Source organism: Citrus sinensis, chromosome 2 (genome assembly GCF_022201045.2).
Source record: "Citrus sinensis cultivar Valencia sweet orange chromosome 2, DVS_A1.0, whole genome shotgun sequence".
Classification (NCBI taxonomy): Eukaryota; Viridiplantae; Streptophyta; class Magnoliopsida; order Sapindales; family Rutaceae; genus Citrus; species Citrus sinensis.
The window spans coordinates 11035405-11058335 of NC_068557.1; the positions used below are offsets into that span (position 1 = coordinate 11035405).

General features: G+C 34.0%; 2 protein-coding genes across 2 annotated transcripts; both read right to left on the minus strand.

Annotated features, from left to right (window-relative positions):
• Positions 1-1586: 1586 nt before the first annotated feature.
• Positions 1587-2629, minus strand: LOC102628103 (hypothetical protein). Its single transcript, XM_006469894.4, has one exon. It carries the CDS (start codon positions 2498-2500, stop codon positions 1889-1891), a length of 612 nt encoding a protein of 203 aa, XP_006469957.1. The 5' UTR covers positions 2501-2629; the 3' UTR covers positions 1587-1888.
• Positions 2630-3255: 626 nt separating this feature from the next.
• Positions 3256-6538, minus strand: LOC102627810 (cystinosin homolog). Its single transcript, XM_006469893.4, has 8 exons — positions 6110-6538; positions 5882-6014; positions 5657-5746; positions 5437-5561; positions 5104-5146; positions 3916-4033; positions 3774-3823; positions 3256-3623 (listed from the first exon to the last, which is right to left on the minus strand). Exons 1-8 carry the CDS (start codon positions 6226-6228, stop codon positions 3474-3476), a joined length of 828 nt encoding a protein of 275 aa, XP_006469956.1. The 5' UTR covers positions 6229-6538; the 3' UTR covers positions 3256-3473.
• Positions 6539-22931: the final 16393 nt, after the last annotated feature.

A 22931-nucleotide genomic window follows, 5' to 3' on the forward strand; every position in this document is an offset into this window, starting at 1 on the left:
AGTATGTCACAGGAAAGCATTTCTCTTTTTGTCTATATCACTGAATTAATTCATCTCGTTGTTACAATTACAGCTTTTTTCAGGGTGACATGTGAATCAAGCATATGGCAACAACACAAGTCAAGGGAAATGGTAGAGAGGAATGTTTTCAACAGATATCAGACTTCTTGTGCAAAGGAGAACTTTAATTTTGCTTTTACAAGGGCCCTAACTCTAATTTTGTTCTATTTTTTTAGATAGATTCAGAAAAAAAAAATTGATATTTTGGCCACCAATGAAATACCACCATGAGTTCACGACAGAAATGATGGCAGCGTATCATAAATAGTGCTGTTATTTTGTTTACTCTAGGGGTACTGCAGCATGAACAGTACACCCAATTTTTGTCTCGGTAGTGTATTGATGGTGTTTAAGTATCGGTGCTCTTTTAGAAATGAAGCTTTGACTTGCATAAAAGAATATTGCTAGAAAAGACCTTTTGAGTGTTATGCCTTTTGAAGGTTATTCTAGCACTTACATGAATGGTCGAGACAATTTATTTTCATTTTGGATTGGTTTGATTCAGAGTGAATGAAAAACGTTGTTGTGAAGTTTGAATACTTCCACTCACAAAATAATTTGTACCAAGTATGTAGGTTTAACATTACTCTTCTGCGTATTTAATTTTTTTTTGTTTATTTAATCAATATTTTTCTGCCACCACATCAATTTGTAAGAAATAATTTATACAAAAATTTATGGCCTATCATTTCTTCTCGAGTTATTCTACTATTTTGTTATACAAATTACAACATCAATAGTGGCATAGTATATACCGTTAGATTTTATCAATGTTTCACATAAAGAAATATTTATTTTAATATTAACACAACTGAATCTTAATTTATCATTTTATAATTCTCTCTTCTTCGACAAAAAATTACTAGATTAATAAATTTTGCAATAATCGACTCAACTCAATCTTAGCCAATGAGTAATTTCAAAAATTGTTCCAATAACAAATGACAAAAAAGATTTCTACTAACATGTATTGTCTAAGATTAAATCATTCATACGAATGATATGTATATTTGCATATCTAATTTTGAATTTTGTTGGTAATTCAAAATATATTTATTGATTAATTAAAAATAAAATTATATTCATAAACCGATGTATTACCAGCAACTTGAATATTACCTACTTATTATTAAGTAGTTAGTTATCGAATAAATTAAATCAATGGTGATGATTAAAATATTTTGAATCTAAGGATCTATAATAACTTCATTATCAATACCGGTGAAAACTTATATAACATGATGAAAAAATCATTAAATCTCTTTTAAATAAACAGATTAGTGTTTAGATTTGAAACACGATGGTATGGAATTGAATGGTGATTGATGCACATATAGTAAATTGGGGAAATGTTACACTTAATGATTATGATGGCTAAAATAAATTTGGTATCAACATTTAATGGGATTAACGTATATTAAAAAAAAAAAATGAACGAAAGCAACTATCACATATAAATTACAAAATCTTGAAAGATTAAATTAAAAAATTAAAATTAAAAAAAATGAAATATTAATGAATGGATGTGTACCAACAAAATATATACAATTAATGAGAAGTAGTTGTAAATGCATACTCTTCCAGCTCATATTCCATTTGAAAGGACATTCAATTTAATTTGTTTGTTTAACAAACCGAAAGCTTTCTGCTTACGCATCCTACGGATAATATCGAATGCACTGGAGAAACACATGTAATCCATTTTTCAAATCAAGAAAAACTAATAGCTTTTTTGGATCTCATACTCTTAGCAATAATCAATACATTTAAACACTAAATAATTAAAATTTAAAATAATAATAATTCACATGCACCATCCAATCAACTATCAGATTTCTCCCAATAAGCACCAACCTTCATCTTCCTCATTAACTTGGTCAAATGCCACGTCATAATAACCCATAACATCTTGATCTTCATCGTTAGCATTGTCGTCATCATCATCATTTCTTCTAACAGCTTCTTTAATCTCATGCTCATGGTCACGTTGATCATATCGACCGTTGTGATCATAAACATCATTGGCTTCATCATCATCATCATCAACATTGTCATCCACGTAGTCACTGGCCAAATGATCCAACATCTCCGTGGCAGAAAGCCCGGAGAAATTCAGGCCGGGCCGGCCGTCCACGACCCGCCACGTGATCATCTTATAATTTGAGACCAAGCCACGTGAATTAATAAGCTTGTGAGTTCCCTTGGTCTTGTCCTTGGACTTGCAAGCCGGGTGCATGTGACAGTCCACGCACCGCGCCCTGCCGCACTTGCCCGTAAACTTCGAGTGGTTGGTGGGCCGCTGCGACACCTTTGTAAATAACCCACAAGTCGGGGGCGAATCGAACTTGTTAACAGTGCGGGCATCGGGTCTCGGGTTCCATGGAGACGGTGCGATCCGGTAGGTCCGAACCATACCGTGCTGGCGACCTTCTCTCCTCATATTGGGCACAAAATGTTATGTGAGCTTTTAAGAAATGAAATGAAGGTAAGCTAATGATGGTTCTTGCTTGCGGGTTTCTTTAAATAGAGTTCGTTTGTTTGTTTGGAGAGAATAGCTTGGGGTGCACGCACATTGTTAAAAAGTCATAAAACGTGTTGACCAAGGAAATATAGTGCGTGCCAAATTGTCAATGCTTGTGTTGAGCTGATCAAAAACTGTGGTGCCATTAAATAAAATTTGCTTTGTTTTGTCTTATTGGGCTAAGAAGGGCTTTGGAAAGGATTGATCCGGCAATGATATGCTGCATCAATGATCTATTCCATGATCCTTTTACATACCAAACGAATTTATAATTTGCTTATCTCTTGAGATTTGCAATTTCTGTTATAATTATTGTCATAAACGTAGATTTATGAACTTTAATAGATCAAGCTTCTTTTGTACTTAAGTCAACTCGCTACTACAGCAGCGGCTTTGATTGCACTCCATAGCTTATTTTCCTCAACGCTTTTACACTTTACGTTTGGTTCTTGACCAAAGGATAGGAAGAAGAAATTGACCTAGCACGCCATATGCTTGTGCTAAAGCCGGCATTAGTTTAGGGGTTCTAATGAAGACGCATCACAATGTATGGTTGTGGAGGGCCGTGCATCATGGCATTCCTACAGTCTGCTCCTGACTCTCGGGGTCATCGGCTTTCTGATCAGATTCAACATTCAAGTGTGTCCATCATAAAACCCCATCAAAGAGCCAGATAAACACTAGTATATGGTTTAAGATTAATAGCTTTAACCAATTACAGGAATCATATTTGATAGTAATTTCTAATTCCAGAACATGACTGTTTCTTCCTATACACAAGTAAGAAAATCATACAAATTGCTGATGTGGTGTGCATGCAGCAACAATATGGTTTGATTTCTATGTGGTGTAAATAGATAGCGTCCTCACAAATTGTGTTGGCATTTCACCTTTATACATTTTCTGACTCTGGGTGATCAGAAGACTTAAGAAGTGGCTCTACACCACCATCTTTGCTAAGTTTAGAAGAGATTACCGCTTTCTTGGCAGGATATAGCACATAATGCTGACATATGAAAAGAAGATCAAAGACTACGGATACCTGCAAAACAATTACACCCAGATTAAAGCAGCTTTAAGTACCTTAATTATAAGCAGAAGAAAAGGCAGAACATGTGTCTTATGACTAGGACAAAAGATCAGAAAACATTCAAACTTGAATTAAAAGGTCTCAGATATCAGCATTTCATACCAGAGATAGCAATGTCTTCCCTATATTTCCATAAAAGTTAACCCAAGAATCTGGAAAAAGAAGGCAACGGAATTAATATCAACAGTAGACATAAAGGATAATTCCAAAGGAAAGATTATTCGGTTGAGACGACACGACATACTTTGATCAATAGACTGAACAATCATCTGTGAGTAATTAGTACACCCTCCAAGAAAATCAAGTAATATATTTCCAATGCTGAAACCATCTGTACTCTTTCGCCTAAAGTTCATGATGGCCTGCATTTTGTAACAAAATTCTTAATTAGTTATAAATGACTGGTGGCTAAACAAGCAATTAACCTGATCATAAAAATCAACATTTCGTAAACAGTAGTTATCTCCAAATCATCTCATGACATTAATAACAAATTACCAAATAAGATCCATATCATCAAAGTTGTAAATTCAGCAAAAGGAAAAGAAAAAATTATTAAAATTTTACTTTTGGAACATAAGCATCACATTCCTGATCATGCCTTTCACTCCAGTTCCATTTCCTATGCTACTGTTCAATTTGTTATCAGTATATTTATTTTTCAAGAGATACTTACCTTACTAGAAAACAAAAAAGGGAAAAAAAATTCTATCAAATAAAATTGTAAATGGCATCAAGGCTATTTCAGCAAACATTTCCGATTTATCAGATAAAGAAGGTTTGGAACATAAAGAACGGGTGAAATATTACTCTCATCAGATTAGAGGAGAGGTTCTGAAGTGACTGCACATGAGAAAAGAAAAGTTTCTGAAGTGTTTGTAAAAAATATCATCACAAGAAAATCCTGGAAAAGCCTAATAACTTCTGATAAATGAAAAACAAATTCAACAATTGATTGATTAAAATTTTCAAGTACCATAACTAAACTAGGTCAAGCACGACCCAAATAATAACAAAGGAAGTTGTAATGGGATTGCAGGGTTGAAGATTCTATGGATAAATGAGTTAGAGGGAGTGGCACAAATCTGAAAGTACTAACAAAATTTGAAAAATAAAAATGAATCAATACTAATGACATCAACTGGAAAAATGAAATTTAGCAGTGCTGATAAGTGTTGCAGCATACTAAATCCACAGTCACAGGAGGACCGAAAGGGCAAGCCTAGTAAAATAATAATGATCCACAGTAACATCAATACAGACATTTCAATAAATGAATGTAATTAAAACCATTCACTCTTGTGCATCACATTGATACCAGATAGCAAACTAAAATCAACAGATGTTCAATAAATAGTGAATATTCTTGTCGGTTCGAAAACAGTTTCGTGCATTATGAATTCTAAACATTCAGAGGGAAGGCAATTCTGACCTGTGGAATATACTTGATGAGTGTCATAATAACTTGAATAGCGCTGAAATAAGATTAAAGTCACAAAAAATTAGACTCTCTATAATGTGGAAGAACTACAATTGAGCTGAAGCTAAAAATAGAATCTGAAAAAAGATTTGAAAGTCAAAGCTGAACAATCCGTTCATGTAATATGGAACTAGACAAAAGCAAATGGGGACCCCCAAAATGCTTGAACATGATCAATTTAACTCCACCTCTACCTATTATGTAAACACCATTGTGTTTGTACCATGATATATAATCCAATCCACAGGTCAAAACATTAGAAGAAGAAGAAGAAGAGCAACTTACTTAAAGAAGTTGATGAGCCAAAGCCAAGAATGGTTTGGCAATGCTACGAAGAAACAAACTGCGGCAGCCAACCAAACAACAGAGACAATTGCCATAGAAATCTTAGATACCTTTTGAACACCACGCTGCTCATGATCAAGAAGAACAGCCAAAGTTACATTGATGACCCACTTGCCACATTCCTTAGTCCACAAATTAATTAGGAAACGGCAGCACTTACTTCATAGATTGCAATTTGGAACAGGGTAATTATTGTCAAGAGAACAGCATGCATTGAAAACGCAACATCATTTGCTGCCACGGGAATCATCTGCATGTCAAACTCCATATGCATTAATTTTGTAAAAATGTAAAAATCCTTATTTGCTTTCAAAAGTAATTATTATTATCAATTTTTTTTCTTGCTTGTTCTGCTTTTGTTGAAAAGAGAAAAGTAAAATCGAACCTGATCGCGGCCGTACTTCTGAAAGTACTGTTGCTGAACGGTGGAGCTAAAGAAGAGGACGACGTTGTAAATCATGTAGGAGGAATGCTTCGTCAAATTCAGCAACACGAAATCGAAGTTCAATCCCACAACACTACGTCGTTTTCATGGATTAACCAAAAAAAAAAAAGGGTCAACTTGCTTGAATTCCAAATTTTGAATCAAAAATTAAAAAAAAAAAGGAATTACCTTTTGCGACGGAAGTTTAAGATGACCTGCGGGTAGAAACTGACGGACCACGCAACGAATGAGATCCATCCGAGGACTTGGTACGTTATTTCCAACGGAACTGAATTCCACGACACCATTTTCTCTCCACCGGACCGACGGTCACCAATTCGCAAAGACAAATGATCCGACGGAGCCAACTAGCGCTCAAGTTTTTTATAGCAGCAAAAAGTTGTCGTATTTGATGGAAGGGGTGATTTTGTAATTGCAGATTCGGAGGTTGGGGCAGTTACCGAAATATCACGCCACTCGAGTAGTCAGTGCTGACTCTCCAAATATCGGAGGTGGGAACTCTGAATCATGCTACAAGTCCATAACGCCTTTAACAACAATCGGAGAGCTTTGATGAATGTGGATGGAGTTAGGGGCGGATACGTTCGCTCGTGTGTGTGTGGCTTTCCGTATGGACCCGGACCAAAATGAAGGATATGTTCATTCATTGGATTCGCATGATTCGGCTGATACTCTCTTAACTCAGCCGCCACTCGGTGATTCCATTTGGAAAGTTGCGTGGTGGGCCCCTTTCAGAGTATGATGCTGATTCTTGGTTCTGGCTGGGATGGAGCGCTTTCGTAGAGGATTCAAATTGGAAAAACGTACGGTTTATGTATTGTCGGATATCTGAATGTGGTTAAGGGTTAAAGATGTTGCAGTGTGACTCAAGTAGCGTTAAAAAATATCATATTTTTATGGCTTTTGTCCTCTTGTATAATCACGTAAGATTCTTTTACAGTCTTTATTTATTTAACAGTCGAAAAAATAATATAATTTTATTATTTTATATTTTTATAATTATTAAATTATTATAAAAAATTCATGTATCTTATAAAATAATATTATTTTATATTTTAATTATCATTAAATTTTTATTTATAAAAAAATTATATATTTTATATAATTATGTAAAATAATATTCTTTTTTTTTATATATAGAAGAATTTATAACCTAGAGGAGAAATGTTCTGTGCCTATATTTACACACACGGTGGAACCGTGGCAGGTATCGTGACATGCTTTCTTCATACACTTTCTGGTATTGTTGTGAGATCAAAGCTTGGCATTTTATAATTAATGCACTGCAAACAATGAATCCTATGATGCCTCTTTAAGTTAAGAGTGGTTGTAACGTAGAGGAAATATATTCTGTGTTTATATGTAGTGGAACCGTGGAAAGTATTGTGACGCTATCTTATCCATACACTTTCTAGTATTGTTTTGAGATTAAAACTTGACATTTTATAGTTAATGCACTGCAAATAATGCCTCTTTAAATTAGAGTGGTTTTTAAGAGAGATAGGAGACGCGAACGCGAAATGGACTTAGTTTAGAGCCTATTTGGGATTATTTTTGGTAGATTTAAAAGTAATTTTAAAAAATTAAAAATTATTTTTTGTATTTAATAGATATTTTTAGAAATTACTTTTGGTAAAATCATTTCATCTTACTATTGATTTTTAAAATCATGGAAGAAGTAACTTTTCAAAATCTGATTTCAAAATCATTTTATATTTAATACAATTCCATATATATTCTCATATATAATATAAAAATCTAAAATTATCATTATTAATTAAGAAATAAAATTATTAACTATAACAAATTACTACTACTACTACTACTACTACTACTACTACCACCACCACCACCACCAACAACAACAACAATTATATAGATATAACAAAATAAAAAATAAAGTTAATAATATAAAATATTTATTTTAGCTATCAAATATTATATATACACAATTAAAAATATTTTACATATAGGCTTATAAATGTATAATTAAATTTTATTCAAAATTATGTCTAATTAGGTCATTTGTATTCTTACTGTAGTCTAAACTAAACATTTAACTAATTCTCTTCACAACTGATTATTTCTCCAGCATGGCTTGCATAAAATTTTAAAGCTACAACTTTATCAAACGAGCCCTTACCCTCTTTTTTTTTTAATATATTTAAAAAATGAATCCATAAGATGTAAGATGTGGTATTTATTTGTTGCCAATGAAATTTCATAAATTTTAATATAATAATTGCATCATTCTACTATTCACTAGATCAACATAATCACATATTGGATTTTTTTTTTAAAAAAAGATATGCATCGGTATTCAATATATTATGCGTCTTTAATTTTTTGTGAAATCATACTTCATTTTTCTATGCAATATACATATGAAATCAATTAATTTTAGATTCTCTAAAGAGAAAAAAAAAAGAGGATATAGATGGCCAATAGGCCAGGTGACACAGGCACAGCATGGCACAACATAAGCATATTTTGGTTGGGCATGTAGCAGAGCATGACGCGTATGATAATTGGGCTGGATTGAGAATTTTAGGTAGTTGAACCTTAAAAACATGACACGATTAGATATGGACTAAAGTATAATATGTGAAAAAGCCTACAATAAGTATGCTTTATTGGTGGTTAGCAAATGGCTAAAGTATATCAAAATAATTTTTTTAATGAAAAGTAAACTTGAAAATTTTATAATTTTATAAATAGCTTGAAATTGAATCTTTTAATGTATTTCATTAGCGTAGTTTTTTAAATTACTTTAAGTCTTGGTTTAAAAAAAACACTCTAATTGTTTTATGTTTATAATTTACTAAATGAATAAATGATATCATGATTTTGATAAATAAAATTATAAATTAGTCAAATGAGATATGTTTCATTTGTGAACGAAATATTTTTTACCATTTACACATGAAAATAAAATTGTGAATGAAATATGTTTTATTATAAATCAAAAAGTTAATTGTTAATTATTATAGTTTAATTTGAAACTTGTAAGCATTAATATTATTGTGGACTAGGGTTGGCAATGGGACGGGATGAGATGGGATGGGATTTACCAATCTCAGTCTCGTCCTGTATATGCAAGTGGAATGAAAAAATATCTCAGTCCCGTCCCTATATTTTTTTTTGGACAAAAATATGTCGAAATCCCGTCCCAAAAGAGATGGGTCCCAATTGGAAAAATTTACATTCTTAATCGGCAATGAAACAGGATGGGATGTAATTTGCCAATCTCACTCCTGTCCCGTATATGTAATTGGGATTAAAAAAATGTCTTACTCCCGTCCTTAAATTTTTTTATGGGACAAAAATATATCTCAATCCCGTCCCAAATATCGGGAAAAATTGACATCCCTATTGTAGACTATAATTTATAACTCTATGTAAGTTCAAGTTAACAAATAAATGTTAACCTTTAAGAAAAAATTATTATTATTATTATGATTATGATTATTATTATTATTATAAGAAGAAGAAGCAAGAATTCTAATATCTCAGGCTCTAAGTTAGTAGTTTGTATTAGATTCACTTACCACTATTAGTTTATTATTAATGACTATTGACTTGAGTCTTCAACTTTTGATTTCTATTGAATTTGATTAAAGGCATGTTAACTCAAAAAAAATACATGAACTTGAAAAAAGTATGTCAACAACTTAGCATGTCCTCTTAAAAAAAAATGTTTCTATGCTTTTTCTTGGGCACAATCGTGTGCCATGCTAGGCCTAAGAAAAAAAAAGCATAGCACTCATCTTTGAATTAGGCTATTTGTACTTTAAAAATTATTCTAAACACTCTTATTTAATAAAAATTATTATAAAAGTACTTATTGTGTGAATTGTTATTAAGAACAATCTATTATGGGTTAGTATTATATAATTACTATGAAACCTAATTATAGGGCTTGAAATTTAATCAAGTTTAGCATTCTAAAAGAAGTTACGTTAAATTATAACTTTAATGAATTACAAAAAGAAAATAGAGAGATAATATAAAAATATAAGCCTTGTTTAGCTTTTCATCAATTAGAAAAAAATAACAATATAATAAGAGAGAGAGAGAGAGAGAGCTAATAAGAGACACAACAATAATCTATATATCACGTTTGTTCATTCACAAGTGTGTACAAATAAGGATATAAGCTCTTTTTTTATAATTACATAATCATACAAATAAAGTAAATGATTCGTAATAAATGCATCATTAGTCATAAATTCTTATGAGATAGTGAGAGTTATATGAGATAAAGAGTAGTTTGGTGGGAAGATAAAAAGTTGCTTTGATGAATATCAAAATAATTGTAATTATTTTAAAACACTCTCCCTTGGATGTTCTTCTTGTTAACCTAAATAATTCTTCATTGATTTTGATGATAACAAACATGATTAAGTTTTGGTTAATCTTTTAAGAGTTCAACATAATTTTCTCTATCTTTAACAAGCCTCATAAAGAATAGTAAAGATTTGGAGTCAAAACAGTCTTCTTGCAAAATAGCTCACTGCAGCAGTTTTTATGGAAAACGGCGAACCGACATGTGTAATAAACGGCTCACCGATTTCAAGCAGAAATAGAGATTAGTCTCTGGACGTAAACGGCACACCGACATGTGTGATAAACGGCTCGCCGATATCAACCAGTAGCCTTTGGACCTAAACGGCGAACCGATATGTTACTAAACGGCTCACTGATATCAACCAGAACTGAAGGGCAGTCTCTGGACATAAACGTCAAACCGACAAGATCGATAAACGGCTCACCGATATCATCTAGTAGCCTCTGGATAAAAATGGTGATCCGACAAGTTTGATAAACGGCTCGCCGATATTAACCAGAACTGAAATGTAGCCTCTGGACACAAACGGCGATCCGACATCTAGATAACGGCAATCCGACAATTTGAAAATCAGCCCCAACGGTCATATTGACCAGTCAAACGGCGATCCGACATCTAGTTAGCGGCGATCCGACAGTGTGCAGAAAGTCAATAACGGCTAGTTTTCAGCTGCAGCTATAAATAAGCTCATTTGAATTCAAACAAGAGCTGATCACAACACTACCATTGAGCTTATATCCGAGAATACAATCTTCATAGAGCTTTAAACACATTCTCTTTTCATCTATTCACACATTGGGCATTGATTTGTAATCTTAGATATTGTGCGAGAGAAAAACAATTTGTAATCTTTTACTTTGAATGATTGTAAGTGTTGGGATACACTTGGGTTAAGAGATTGGGGATAATCTCTTGTTGTAAAGGACCATTGACACCTTGGAAGTCAATTGTAAGCATTTGAAGCCTTGGGTGGCTAGCTTAGTGAAATCTTCAAGCCCGGTGAGCTTGGAGGCGTGGACGTAGGCGGGGATTGCCGAACCACGTAAAAATCATTGTGTTTGCTCTCTCTTCCCTTATCTTTTTATATTGTGATTGATTTATTTATTATTGCTTTAAATTTGTGCTGGGTTTGAATTGAGTTTTGCTTTAGAATTTAATATTTTTTAATAACCCAATTCACCCCCCCTCTTGGGTTTGCCTAGTTAGTATTTCAATTGGTATAAGAGCCTTGTTCTCTTGTTAAGACTTAATCGTCTAAAGTAAAAGATCCATGGCAACCTTAAATGACTCAACCTTTAGAGAAGGGCAATCTACAACTAGACCACCATTCTTTGATGGAAATGACTATACTTATTGGAAAACTAGAATGAGAATCTACTTGCAAGCCTTAGATTATGAAATTTGGGAAGTTGTTTGTGACGGTCCATTCATGCCTATGTTTAAAGATGAAGTAGGAGATGATATTCTTAAACCATCAAGTTAATGGAGTGAGTTAGAAAAGAGAAAAATGTCTCTAAACTCCAAGGCTATGAATGCTTTATTTTGTGCCCTTGATAAGAAGGAATTCCATAGAGTATCTAGTTGTGAAAGTGCACAAGAGATATGGAACAAACTTGAAGTTGTCTATGAAGGGACAAATCAAGTAAAAGAGTCTAAAATCAGTAGATACACTTGTCAATATGAGTTGTTCCAAATGGAACAAAATGAAAATGTGTATTCTATGTATAATAGATTCACGGACATAGTGAACACCCTATGTGCCTTAAGGAAAACCTTCTTAAATAGTGAGAAAGTTAAGAAAATCATTAGGTCACTTCCAAAAGAATGGAGACCTAAAAAAACCGCCATTGAAGAGGCCAAAGATTTAAATACTTTACCTCTTGATGATTTAATTGGTTCTCTCATTTCATATGAAGAGGATTTAGCTGCAGAAAAAAGACAAGAGGAGAAGAAGAAAAGCATTGCTCTCAAAGCTTCAAAATATGAGAGTGATGGAGAGAGTGAACCAGATGATGAAGAGCTAGCCATGCTAGCAAGGAGGTTCAGAAAATTCTTTAAGAAAATCGGAGAGCGAAGAAATTTCAGAAACTTCAAGAACCATAGGGAGAAGAAGGAGGCAATCACATGCTATGAATGCAAGAAACCTGGACATATAAGATCGGAGTGCCCACTTATCAACAAACTCAAGAAGAAAGCAATGGTTGCAACTTGGGATGATAGTGAGGAAGAATCAAGTGATGAAGAAGGATCGCAAGAAGTATAAAACTTAGCACTCATGGCAATAGGAGGGGATGATGATCTCAATGAGGTAAGTGATCCCACCTATGATGAATTGTATGATGCTTTTAAAGATTTGCATAATGAGTTGATGAAGATTGGTAAAAAGAATGTATGTCTTAAAAAGGAAATGGCAAAGCTTAAAAATGAAAATGAATCTCTAAATGCAAGAATTGTATGCCTAGAAATAGGGAACAAAACATTGCAAGATGAAATTGCATTATCAAATGAGAAACCTAGCATTTTACATGAGCATCTAGAATCACATATAGATGAGTTGAAAAATGAGAACGAAATGCTCAAGAAAAAGAGTAATGAATTGAATGAAATTGTTTTGAAATTTACAAATGGGCAAAAGATGTTGGATAATATGCTTAACTCACAAAAATGTGTTTTTGATAAAGGAGGACTTGGATATAAGCCTAACTTGAAGCAAAAGTATTATAAGAATTATTTTGTTAAAGCTACCTCCACAAATGATCATAAGATTGTATGTCATTATTGTAATCAAAATGGTCACATGAAATATAGATGTCCCATGAAAAGGAATGCATATTATGGTGTCAAATGCATTTGGGTTCCAAAATGAACCGTTGCTAACTCTCAAGGACCCAAAAAGCTTTAGGTACCTGAAACTTGAGATTTTTTCTTGTAGGGCTTAAAGAAGAAGAAAAATAATTGGTACTTGGACAGCGGTTGCTCAAGGCACATGACCGGAAACTATTCATGGTTCTCAAGCTTCACCAAAATTGAAAATAGTGGAGACGTATCTTTTGGAGACAACTCAAAAGGAAAAATTCTTGGAATTGGAAATGTTGGTAAAGTTTCCTCAACTCTAATTGAGAATGTATGTTTGGTTGAGAACTTGAAACACAACTTAATTAGCATTAGTCAATTATGTGACAAAGGTTATAAAGTTATCTTTGACAAATTTAGTTGTGTTATTGAGAACTCATGTGATGACAAAATCTTGTTTGTTGGTAATAGATGTGGTAATGTTTATACCATTGACATAGAATGTGCATCTAATCTTGATAAATATTTTTCCGCATTACATGATGATAGTTGGCTATGGCATAGAAGATTAGGACATGCAAGTATGGATTTGATTTCAAAAATTTCGAAAAATGATTTAGTTAAAGGTCTTCCGAAAATTGGTTTTCAAAAGGATAAGATTTGTGAAACTTGTCAATTTGGAAAACAAATCAAAACCTCTTTCAAAAATAAAAACCATATCTCTTCTTCAAAACCACTTGAACTCCTTCACTTAGATCTTTTTGGGCCATCTAGATACGCTAGCCTAAATGGCAAGTATTATGCATTTGTGATAGTGGATGATTTTTCTAGATATACATGGGTATTATTCTTAGCCAATAAGGATGATGCACTTGATGCCTTTAAAGTACTTCATAAGAAATTACAAAATGAAAAAGGGCATGATATTATATGCATTAGGAGTGATCATGGAGGAGAATTTGAAAATCATGCATTTGAGAACTTTTGCAATAACCTTGGCATTGAGCATCAATTTTCATCACCTAGGACTCTACAACAAAATGGAGTCGTTGAGAGAAAGAATAGGTCTATTCAAGAAATAGCTAGGACTATGTTAAATGAAAATGTTTTACCTAAATATTTTTGGGCTGAAGCCGTCAACACCACTTGCTATGTTTTAAACCGGGTGTTGATTAGACCTCATCTCAACAAAACTCCCTATGAGCTTTGGAAAGATAGAAAATCCAACATTAGTTATTTCAAAGTTTTTGGATGCAAATGCTTTATTTTAAACACAAAAGATAATCTTGGTAAATTTGATTCAAAATCTAATGTTGGCATCTTTCTTGGGTATTCAAACTCAAGCAAAGCTTATAGAGTTTATAATAAAAGAACTTAGTTGTGGAAGAATCCATGCATGTTACGTTTGATGAATCTAACCCTTCCTCTGCGGAGAAAGGAGTTGCTAATGATGATGCAGATGGAGATTTACAAGAAGAATCATCAAAAGAGATTCAAGAGAATACATCACAAGAAAATCAAGAGGATAGACAAGAAGAGCAAACAAATACGGAGCTGGAGCAACAAGAAGGTATTTCTCAAACACTCCCCAAGGAGTGGAGGTATGTCTCTTCACATCCTATAGATGTATTTTTAGGAGATCCCTCACGAGGTGTTACAACTAGATCATCTCTTAAGAATACTTGTGAGCATAATGCATTTATCTCTCAAATTGAACCAAATCCTTTGCGGATGCGGAAAATGATGAATCTTGGATTATGGCAATGCAATAGGAGTTAAATCAATTTGAAAGAAACAATGTGTGGGAATTAGTTCCTAAACCTGAACATCAATCTATAATAGGTACTAAATGGTGTTTAGAAATAAGATGGATGAATCCGGTGTGGCTGTAAGAAATAAAGCTAGATTAGTGGCTCAAGGTTACAACTAAGAAGAAGGAATTGATTTTGATGAAACCTTTGCACCTGTAGCAAGGTTAGAATCCATTAGGATGTTGTTAGCATATGCATGTCATAAGGATTTTATTTTATATCAAATGGATGTCAAGAGTGCTTTCTTAAATGGTTATATTTTGGAGGAAGTTTATGTGAAACAACCTCTTGGTTTTGAAAATGAAAAATTTCAAAATCATGTTTATAAGTTGCTTAAAGCCTTGTATGGATTAAAACAAGCACCTAGAGCATGGTATGATAGACTTAAGAATTTTCTGTTGGAAAATGACTTTTCAATGGGTAAAGCGGACACTACTCTATTTGTTAAGCATAAAAACCAAGACATACTTATTGTTCAAATTTATGTTGATGATATTATTTTTGGTTCTACTAATGAGTTGTTATGTAAAGAATTTTCATCGTGTATGAGCAAAGAATTTGAGATGAGTATGATGGGAGAGTTGAAGTACTTCCTTGGACTTTAAATCAAACAAAACGAGGAAGGAATCTTCATAAATCAAGCCAAGTACGTAAAAGATCTACTCAAACGATTCGGCATTGATGATTCAAAGACCAAGAATACACCAATGAGCACAACAACCAAGCTGGACAAAGATGAAAAAGGCAAAGAAGTGGATATCAAAATGTATCGAGGCATGATCGGATCCCTACTTTATTTGACTGCAAGTAGACCCGATATCATGTTTAGTGTATGTTTGTGTGCAAGATTTCAGTCATGTCACAATGAATCCCATTTGCTTGCTGTTAAAAGAATTTTTCGTTATTTGAGTGGAACCATAGATATTGGCCTTTGGTATCCTAGGGGAACTCATATAGATTTAACATGTTATTCGGATGCGGACTTTGCCGGTTATAAAGTGGATAGGAAGAGCACTTGTGGTACTTGCTATATTCTAGGACACTCTCTTGTTTCATGGTTTAGCAAGAAACAAAATTCTGTCGCACTTTCAACTACCGAGGCTGAATATATAGCTGCCGGAAGCTGTTGTGCACAAGCACTTTGGATGAAACAAACACTTAGAGATTATGCATTAATCTTAAACAAATTCCTATTAAGTGTGATAATACTAGTGCTATAAATCTTTCAAAGAATCCCATTCAACACTCTCGAACCAAGCATATAGAAATAAGACATCATTTCTTGAGAGATCATGTTCAAAAGAGAGACATTGCATTAGAGTTTATTTCTACGGAAAAACAACTTGCCTATATTTTTACAAAACCTCTTTGCGAAGAACAATTTTCCAAAATTCGGCATGAACTTGGGATGATGAAATTCTCACATTAACATCTTCATTCATGCTATTGAGTCTATTATTATTGATTGATCTATGACTTGATGCTTTAATTTCTATGGAATGCTCAATCGTAATATACATGTGAAGTGTATGTACATTTGAAAATGTATGAATTAATTGTTGCAATACATATATATATGTTCATGAATTATGCATTGAACTGGCACTCAAATCATTTTGGATCAATAAAATGATCTTGAAATGTATTAATAAGTAGCCAAATATCAAAATACATGTGCGAAATCATAAGTTGTAGAAAACGGATTGCCATTATTTCAATAAACGGCTAACCGTTTTGGGCAGAAACAATGGAAAGTTTTTGGGAAGCTATCAGTTCGCTGATAACTATCTATTGGCTCGCCGTCCTGATACAAAATTTTGAGTGGACTGCCTGGACCCTATCGGCTCGCCGTTTTGATGAATTTGTTTTGAGGCCTCTCTGGACTCTGTCGGCTCGTGTTGTGCAAATTTTAATGTACTCGCAAGCGCACGAATCTATTGTAGTATAGACTAATGGTGACGAGTGTCGATCCCACGAGGAGGTGGATTTTAATTGTGTATAGAATTAATTTTGTGAATGGGTGATTGGATTTGTGGTGAAAATGATTTGGAATATGGTAAAACTTAAATTAAAATGGCGAGAATAAATTCTAAAATTGGAATTGAAATGACAAGAATAAATTAAAGAGAATTCTATTGAGATGACGTACTTGGATATCTGGATCCGTATCAACATGCATCATGGGCTAAATAATCCTTATTAATGCCAATTAAATCATGAGGGGGGAATCCACACCTCATGAACCACGCTCTAATCAATATGGTGCTAAGGGCTTATCGTGCCAAATAATAATAACCTTGTACTAGAGGGCCGGTGAAACCAAGGCGGTACTAGACAAGATTAGTATTATTTGTCGACGAGAAGTCAAAACATCCACAAAAACTAGAGGGGAAGAGAAAATAAATTTACAAAATTAAGCCCATGACACATGTTGAGACTTCACCTTCAACCCAAGCTTGAAAGAAAATTAGCCACTCATAATTGAACTAGGGGCAAAATGGGAATTTATTAAAATATGAAGAAAATACAAGATGGAGAGGGAATTACAGAAAATGGATCCCAAAAATGGATTCAGAGCTATCAAATTAGGGGGGGAGACCCCCTTTTTATAGATACATGGAGTAAATTATGGCCATCGGATTAAAAACAGTTTGGACGCTCAGGATTGCGCCACGTCATCAGTCAACAGCCCACGGTTTGACCACGCGGATGAACAATAACACGGTTTGACCCGGATGAACAGTAACACGGTTTGGTTGAAAATAATCTTGAAAGAAAATTAGCCACTCATAATTGAACTAGGGGCAAAATGAGAATTTATTAAAATATGAAGAAAATACAAGATGGAGAGGGAATTACAGAAAATGGATCCCAAAAATGGATTTAGAGCTATCAAATTAGGGGGGGAGACCCCCTTTTTATAGATACATGGAGTAAATTATGGCCATCGGATTAAAAACAGTTTGGACGCTCAGGATTGCGCCATCTCATCAGTCAACAGTCCACGGTTTGACCACGCGGATGAACAATAACACGGTTTGACCCGGATGAACAGTAACGCGGTTTGGTTGAAAATAATCCTGTGTGATGCATGCACCGTACGCGAGATTTTTCATCCACTGATATGCTGCCACGTCACCATTAACAGTACATAAGAATTTTAGTCCAACAGGATCGTGACACCTCATCAGTCAATGCCACATCATCGGTCAATGCCACGTCATCGATCCGTCTATGTGAACAGTGCTGTGAACAGTACCGTATACAGTACCGTATACGTGAATAGTACCGTACATGTGAATAGTGCTATTTTTCCTTTTATGCTCCTCCTAAGGTTTTCGACCGTCCTGAGTTCAAAAGTGATGTCCGTTTTGCCGTCTGATCTCTCCTTTATTGTAAAATGACTATAATGCCCCTAAAATACATAAATTACTTAATTAAAATGAAATACACGTAATTAAATCACAAGAATGTTAAAAACATAAAAGTAAGGGTTGTTAGTAAGACTTGAAATGTAAAATGACGGTTTTCTCCTTTATAAATATGCATTTTCTAACACTCAACACACCCCCCAACCAGCTTATTGCTAGTCCCTAGCAAATGAAGCGAAAATAAAATTCAAATTCAAAATGATTTTTTTTTTAAATTTAGAAACACTCGTGTTTATTCAATCAGATTAATGATAGCAATCAAATAAAAGTATAAGCATTATCTCCAGTCTAAAGTAACATCACACCCACATCAACCATCCACATGAATCAGCCGAGTAGACTTTGTTATAGTTACTTTCAAGAATGACATGTCAAACCCCAAAATCTCACTGGAAATAGTGACACTCTCACAAAAAAAAATTAAACCCAATAAAAATAGTCACTCCAATGAATGGTAATTGAGAGAAAATAATAAAGAAGTGATCTCACATGCTCTCACCAAAATGAAAGAAATATGCCCTCAGCTTAGAAATAATACGATCTCCAGTCAAATAAAAATGCTAGTCAACCCAATTTATTTATTTATTTATTTTTTTTCATGCATCACTACATCTTTTTAGCCCATATAACTAGCTTCTACTTCAGATTATAGTTCCCTAAAATCAAGAAGGACTTTTATTAGGACGAAACATAGGCTAGGGACATGGTTAACAAAGAAGGGAAATAAGGAAAACAAAGTATATGTTTGAGAAAAATGCAGAGGATTTTTTTTTTTGGAAGTTGCAAGGTGCATTTCACCTATTATTGTTATTTTTTTTCTCTTTTTTTTCTTCTTTTTTTTGTTTTTTGTTTTTTTTTTTTGCTTTTGCTTGGCACAACGTCACTGAACAAAATAAGTATTTACAGTTTTCTCAAACATAAATAGGTGATGGAACTTATAAGACATTGGGTACTACTCCAAATCGGAGTGGGTCAAGATGATAAGTTTGACAAATAAAGGTTTTTGTTTTTTTTTTTGTTTTTGTTTAAGGCTCAAAAGGGTTAACTATGGATATTTTAATAAAAGGGATGGCTAGAAAGGCTCAAACGGATCAAAGATGGCATTTCCATCGTCTTTTAAGGCTCTAAATAATCATCCATATCTACTAGTTAGATGGGTCTCCCAATGTAGCAACACACTTTTTTTTTTTAAGGGTTAACTTAAAAGAAATCTAGAGATCGTGTATACAATAATAAACTGTTAAGCTGTATAAAGAATGAGCAAAAGAGTTACTCTCTAAGAAAAATAATAGGCTCAAAAACTCACTTGGTACTTATTATGACATGTTCATTCCTTCAAGCAACTCATATTTGTCTCCGACATCAACATGTAGAGTAGCAAACATAATGTAACATCACTTAAGACCAAAGATAATACAAATACTAAAATTTGAAATTAATCATGTCATCCAATGTTAAAACAAATCACACAATTTTTTTTTTAAACAACATTCTACCCCCCAACCTATTCTAAACATGAAAGGAAAATATGCATGAAAAAAATGTGAAAATGATGCATAAAAACTAATTAGAAAAGTTACACTTAAAATGATAGAAAACGAAAATGGTTTTTTTTTTTAACTTAGAAGATGCGTTTCTAGAGGAACTACACTCCATATTCAGCCATCTTCGACTTTTTAAACAACATTCTACCCCCCAACCTATTCTAAACATGAAAGGAAAATATGTATGAAAAAATGTGAAAATGATGCATAAAAACTAATTAGAAAAGTTACACTTAAAATGATAGAAAACGAAAATGGTTTTTTTTTTTAACTTAGAAGATGCGTTTCTAGAGGAACTACACTCCATATTCAGCCATCTTCGACTCAAAAGTTGGAAAATGTATATTTATAGAGGAGAAATTAAAAAGAAGAAAAAATGAACATCAAAACTTAATAAAGAAAAAGAATTTTTTAATTAATTTTTTTTAATTTTTTTTTAAACGATGAAGATGCGTTTCTAGAGTCACTACCCTCCATATTCAGCCATCTTCAACACAAAAAGTTAGCAACAGTTAGTTTCTACAACAAAAAATTAGTAAAAACTAAATCAAAATTCCACAATTGTCGACTATTCCCTCCCCCCAACCAGAACGAAACATTGTCCTCAATGTTTGAAAGGAAAGAAGTAGAGTTTAGAAAACATCATCTGGGTGGTACAACACAGAAAACAATATTTATAAGCGAAGAGTTAAATCTAATTTGTACTTCTTACTGCGGCTACTGTTACCATTATTATTTGGGCGCTCCAACACAAAGGTCCAGGGGTCTGGCTCCGGTCGATGGGTTTCTGGTGGATGTGCAAATGGGCCCAAGATGTTAGTGTGATAAGTGCCTCTAGTGTTGCAAGATCTCCTGGAAGGAAAATAAAAGCATCAGCATGATTAAGCATTTCAGTTATTCTTTCTTGCATACCTGAGACGACTAACTCTTCTCCAGTTGATGAGTCAGACGAACTGCCCAAAGGTTTTAGGGCTCTTGGGATGATGCCTAACACTTGGCTGTCTCTGATAAAAGCTGCTTCTGAGACCATTTTTGATAACCCTCGATTACCTCCTCCATACACCAAGTGTAATTTTCTCGATGCTATGCTGCGACCAAGATCTATGGCTGCCTTAACGAACTCTTTATGTTTGCCATATGTAAATCCAGAAAGCACACAAATGTTCTTGAATTGTCTATTTGGAGTAGCTGCCATTGGGATACTTCTCAAAAAATAATTTGTGAGTGCTTGACAAAAAAAATCACATTTAAGAGTCTTGGTGACAATGGGTCACATTTGTGTATGAGGTAACATGTCAGTGTCAAATAACGCGTAAAGCACGTGGTTCGCGAGTAAAAAAGGAAACAGTAAAAAGGAAAAAGCAAACAGTAATAAAATTATTAAGGACAATAATACACACAATAAAACAATAGTGAAATAAAATAACAGTAAAGTGAAAGGATATTTACAAGTAGTTGCGACTGTGGCTCACATCTTCCTCTGGTTTTACGTCCAGAAACGGCTTGAACGCCCTCTATGGATCGAGGATAGGCTTCCTATCCAGTTTTCTTATAAACTGGCAAATAGGGTCGTTTATAGTTAGATTCCCGAGACTATATCGTGCATGCTCTTTCTGGAATAATAGCCATAACTGGAGAATCGCTCCTTGCACATATCCACTGGGATGCGTTTCAAGAGACAAAAGGATATCATCCAATGACTCCTTATTCAAGCCATCCCTAATGAATTGAATCTTATCTTCCCTGTTATCAGACACCATTCCTAAAGAATATGGGTTTTTATTGCAACGCATTCTGGCACACTTATGACAAGCAACATAAATTCTTCGAGCTCGTCGTTTTCTTGCATAATTTCCTTTACCACAACCAGGCATGTATGCAATAAATTTTGGAGGTAACTCACCTGCCGATCGTACTTTAGCCTCGATTAACCAACGGATGTCCGCAGGTATGTTATTCCTCATGAGTAATCGCATGCGTTCGGACCGAGCTTTATAGATCGTAAAGAGGGCATTCTGAGGAAGTGAAGGGAATCGCTTGTGAAGCTTCGCTAGAATCTCGTTTCTGTCCATACTTTCGCCTCAGAATATCAGTTATTATGGGAAACTGAAGTAACCGACTTGATTGTCACGGAGTACCGTTATCCGCCACTTCACCGGGGTAACAAACTAAAGCACACAAACAGAAAAACAAATTAAAACACACAAAGAAAATTAAAATCGTCCTCTTATTGAATTTACCTTAAGCTCCAACTAGATGTCGTAAACACTTCTCTCAATGTCTCTGAGTTGGCGTTCTAAACCCTCAATATAGGCTACTAACTCTGGTGGTTGTAGAGCCCAAATGCGTTGTGTTTTACAAAATTGAATCTGCCTTTTGAGATGAGTTTTGACACGTTGAAGTGGTTTAAGAATGTTCAGAAGGAACGGTCTAAGTATGAGACTCATGATTAAAAATGATAAGAGAAAACTTAATGGTAAAATAATCACACTTATGCAAAAACAATTTCAATTAGCAAAAGAATAATAATAAAAAGAAATAAAGAAAAATCAAATCAACGAAAAGAAAAAAAATTAATTCAAATTTAGTAGGTCACTCAAATTTATTTCGGTGTCTTCTTCATGTGGTTGGTATTCTAGATATGGCTTTAATCTTTGACCATTAACTTTAAACGTGACACCATTCTTTGGGTCCTTAATTTCAATTGCCCCATGTGGAAAAACAGTATGAGCAATAAATGGACCAGACCAACGAGAGCGTAACTTACCTGGGAATAGGTGCAAGCGAGAATTGAATAAAAGCACTGACCTAGAGTGAACGATTTTCTTATAATTTGCTTATCATGGAAGACTTTCATTCGTTGCTTGTAAATCTTGGCATTTTCGTACGCGTCATTGCGAATTTCTTCAAGTTCTGCCAGCTGTAATCTTCTTTCTGAGCTGGCTTGCTGCATGTCAAAATTGAATTTCTTGATGGCCCAATATGCATGATGCTCGAGTTCCACAGGTAGGTGGCAAGCTTTTCCATACACTAGCCTGTAGGATGACATCCCAATCGGAGTCT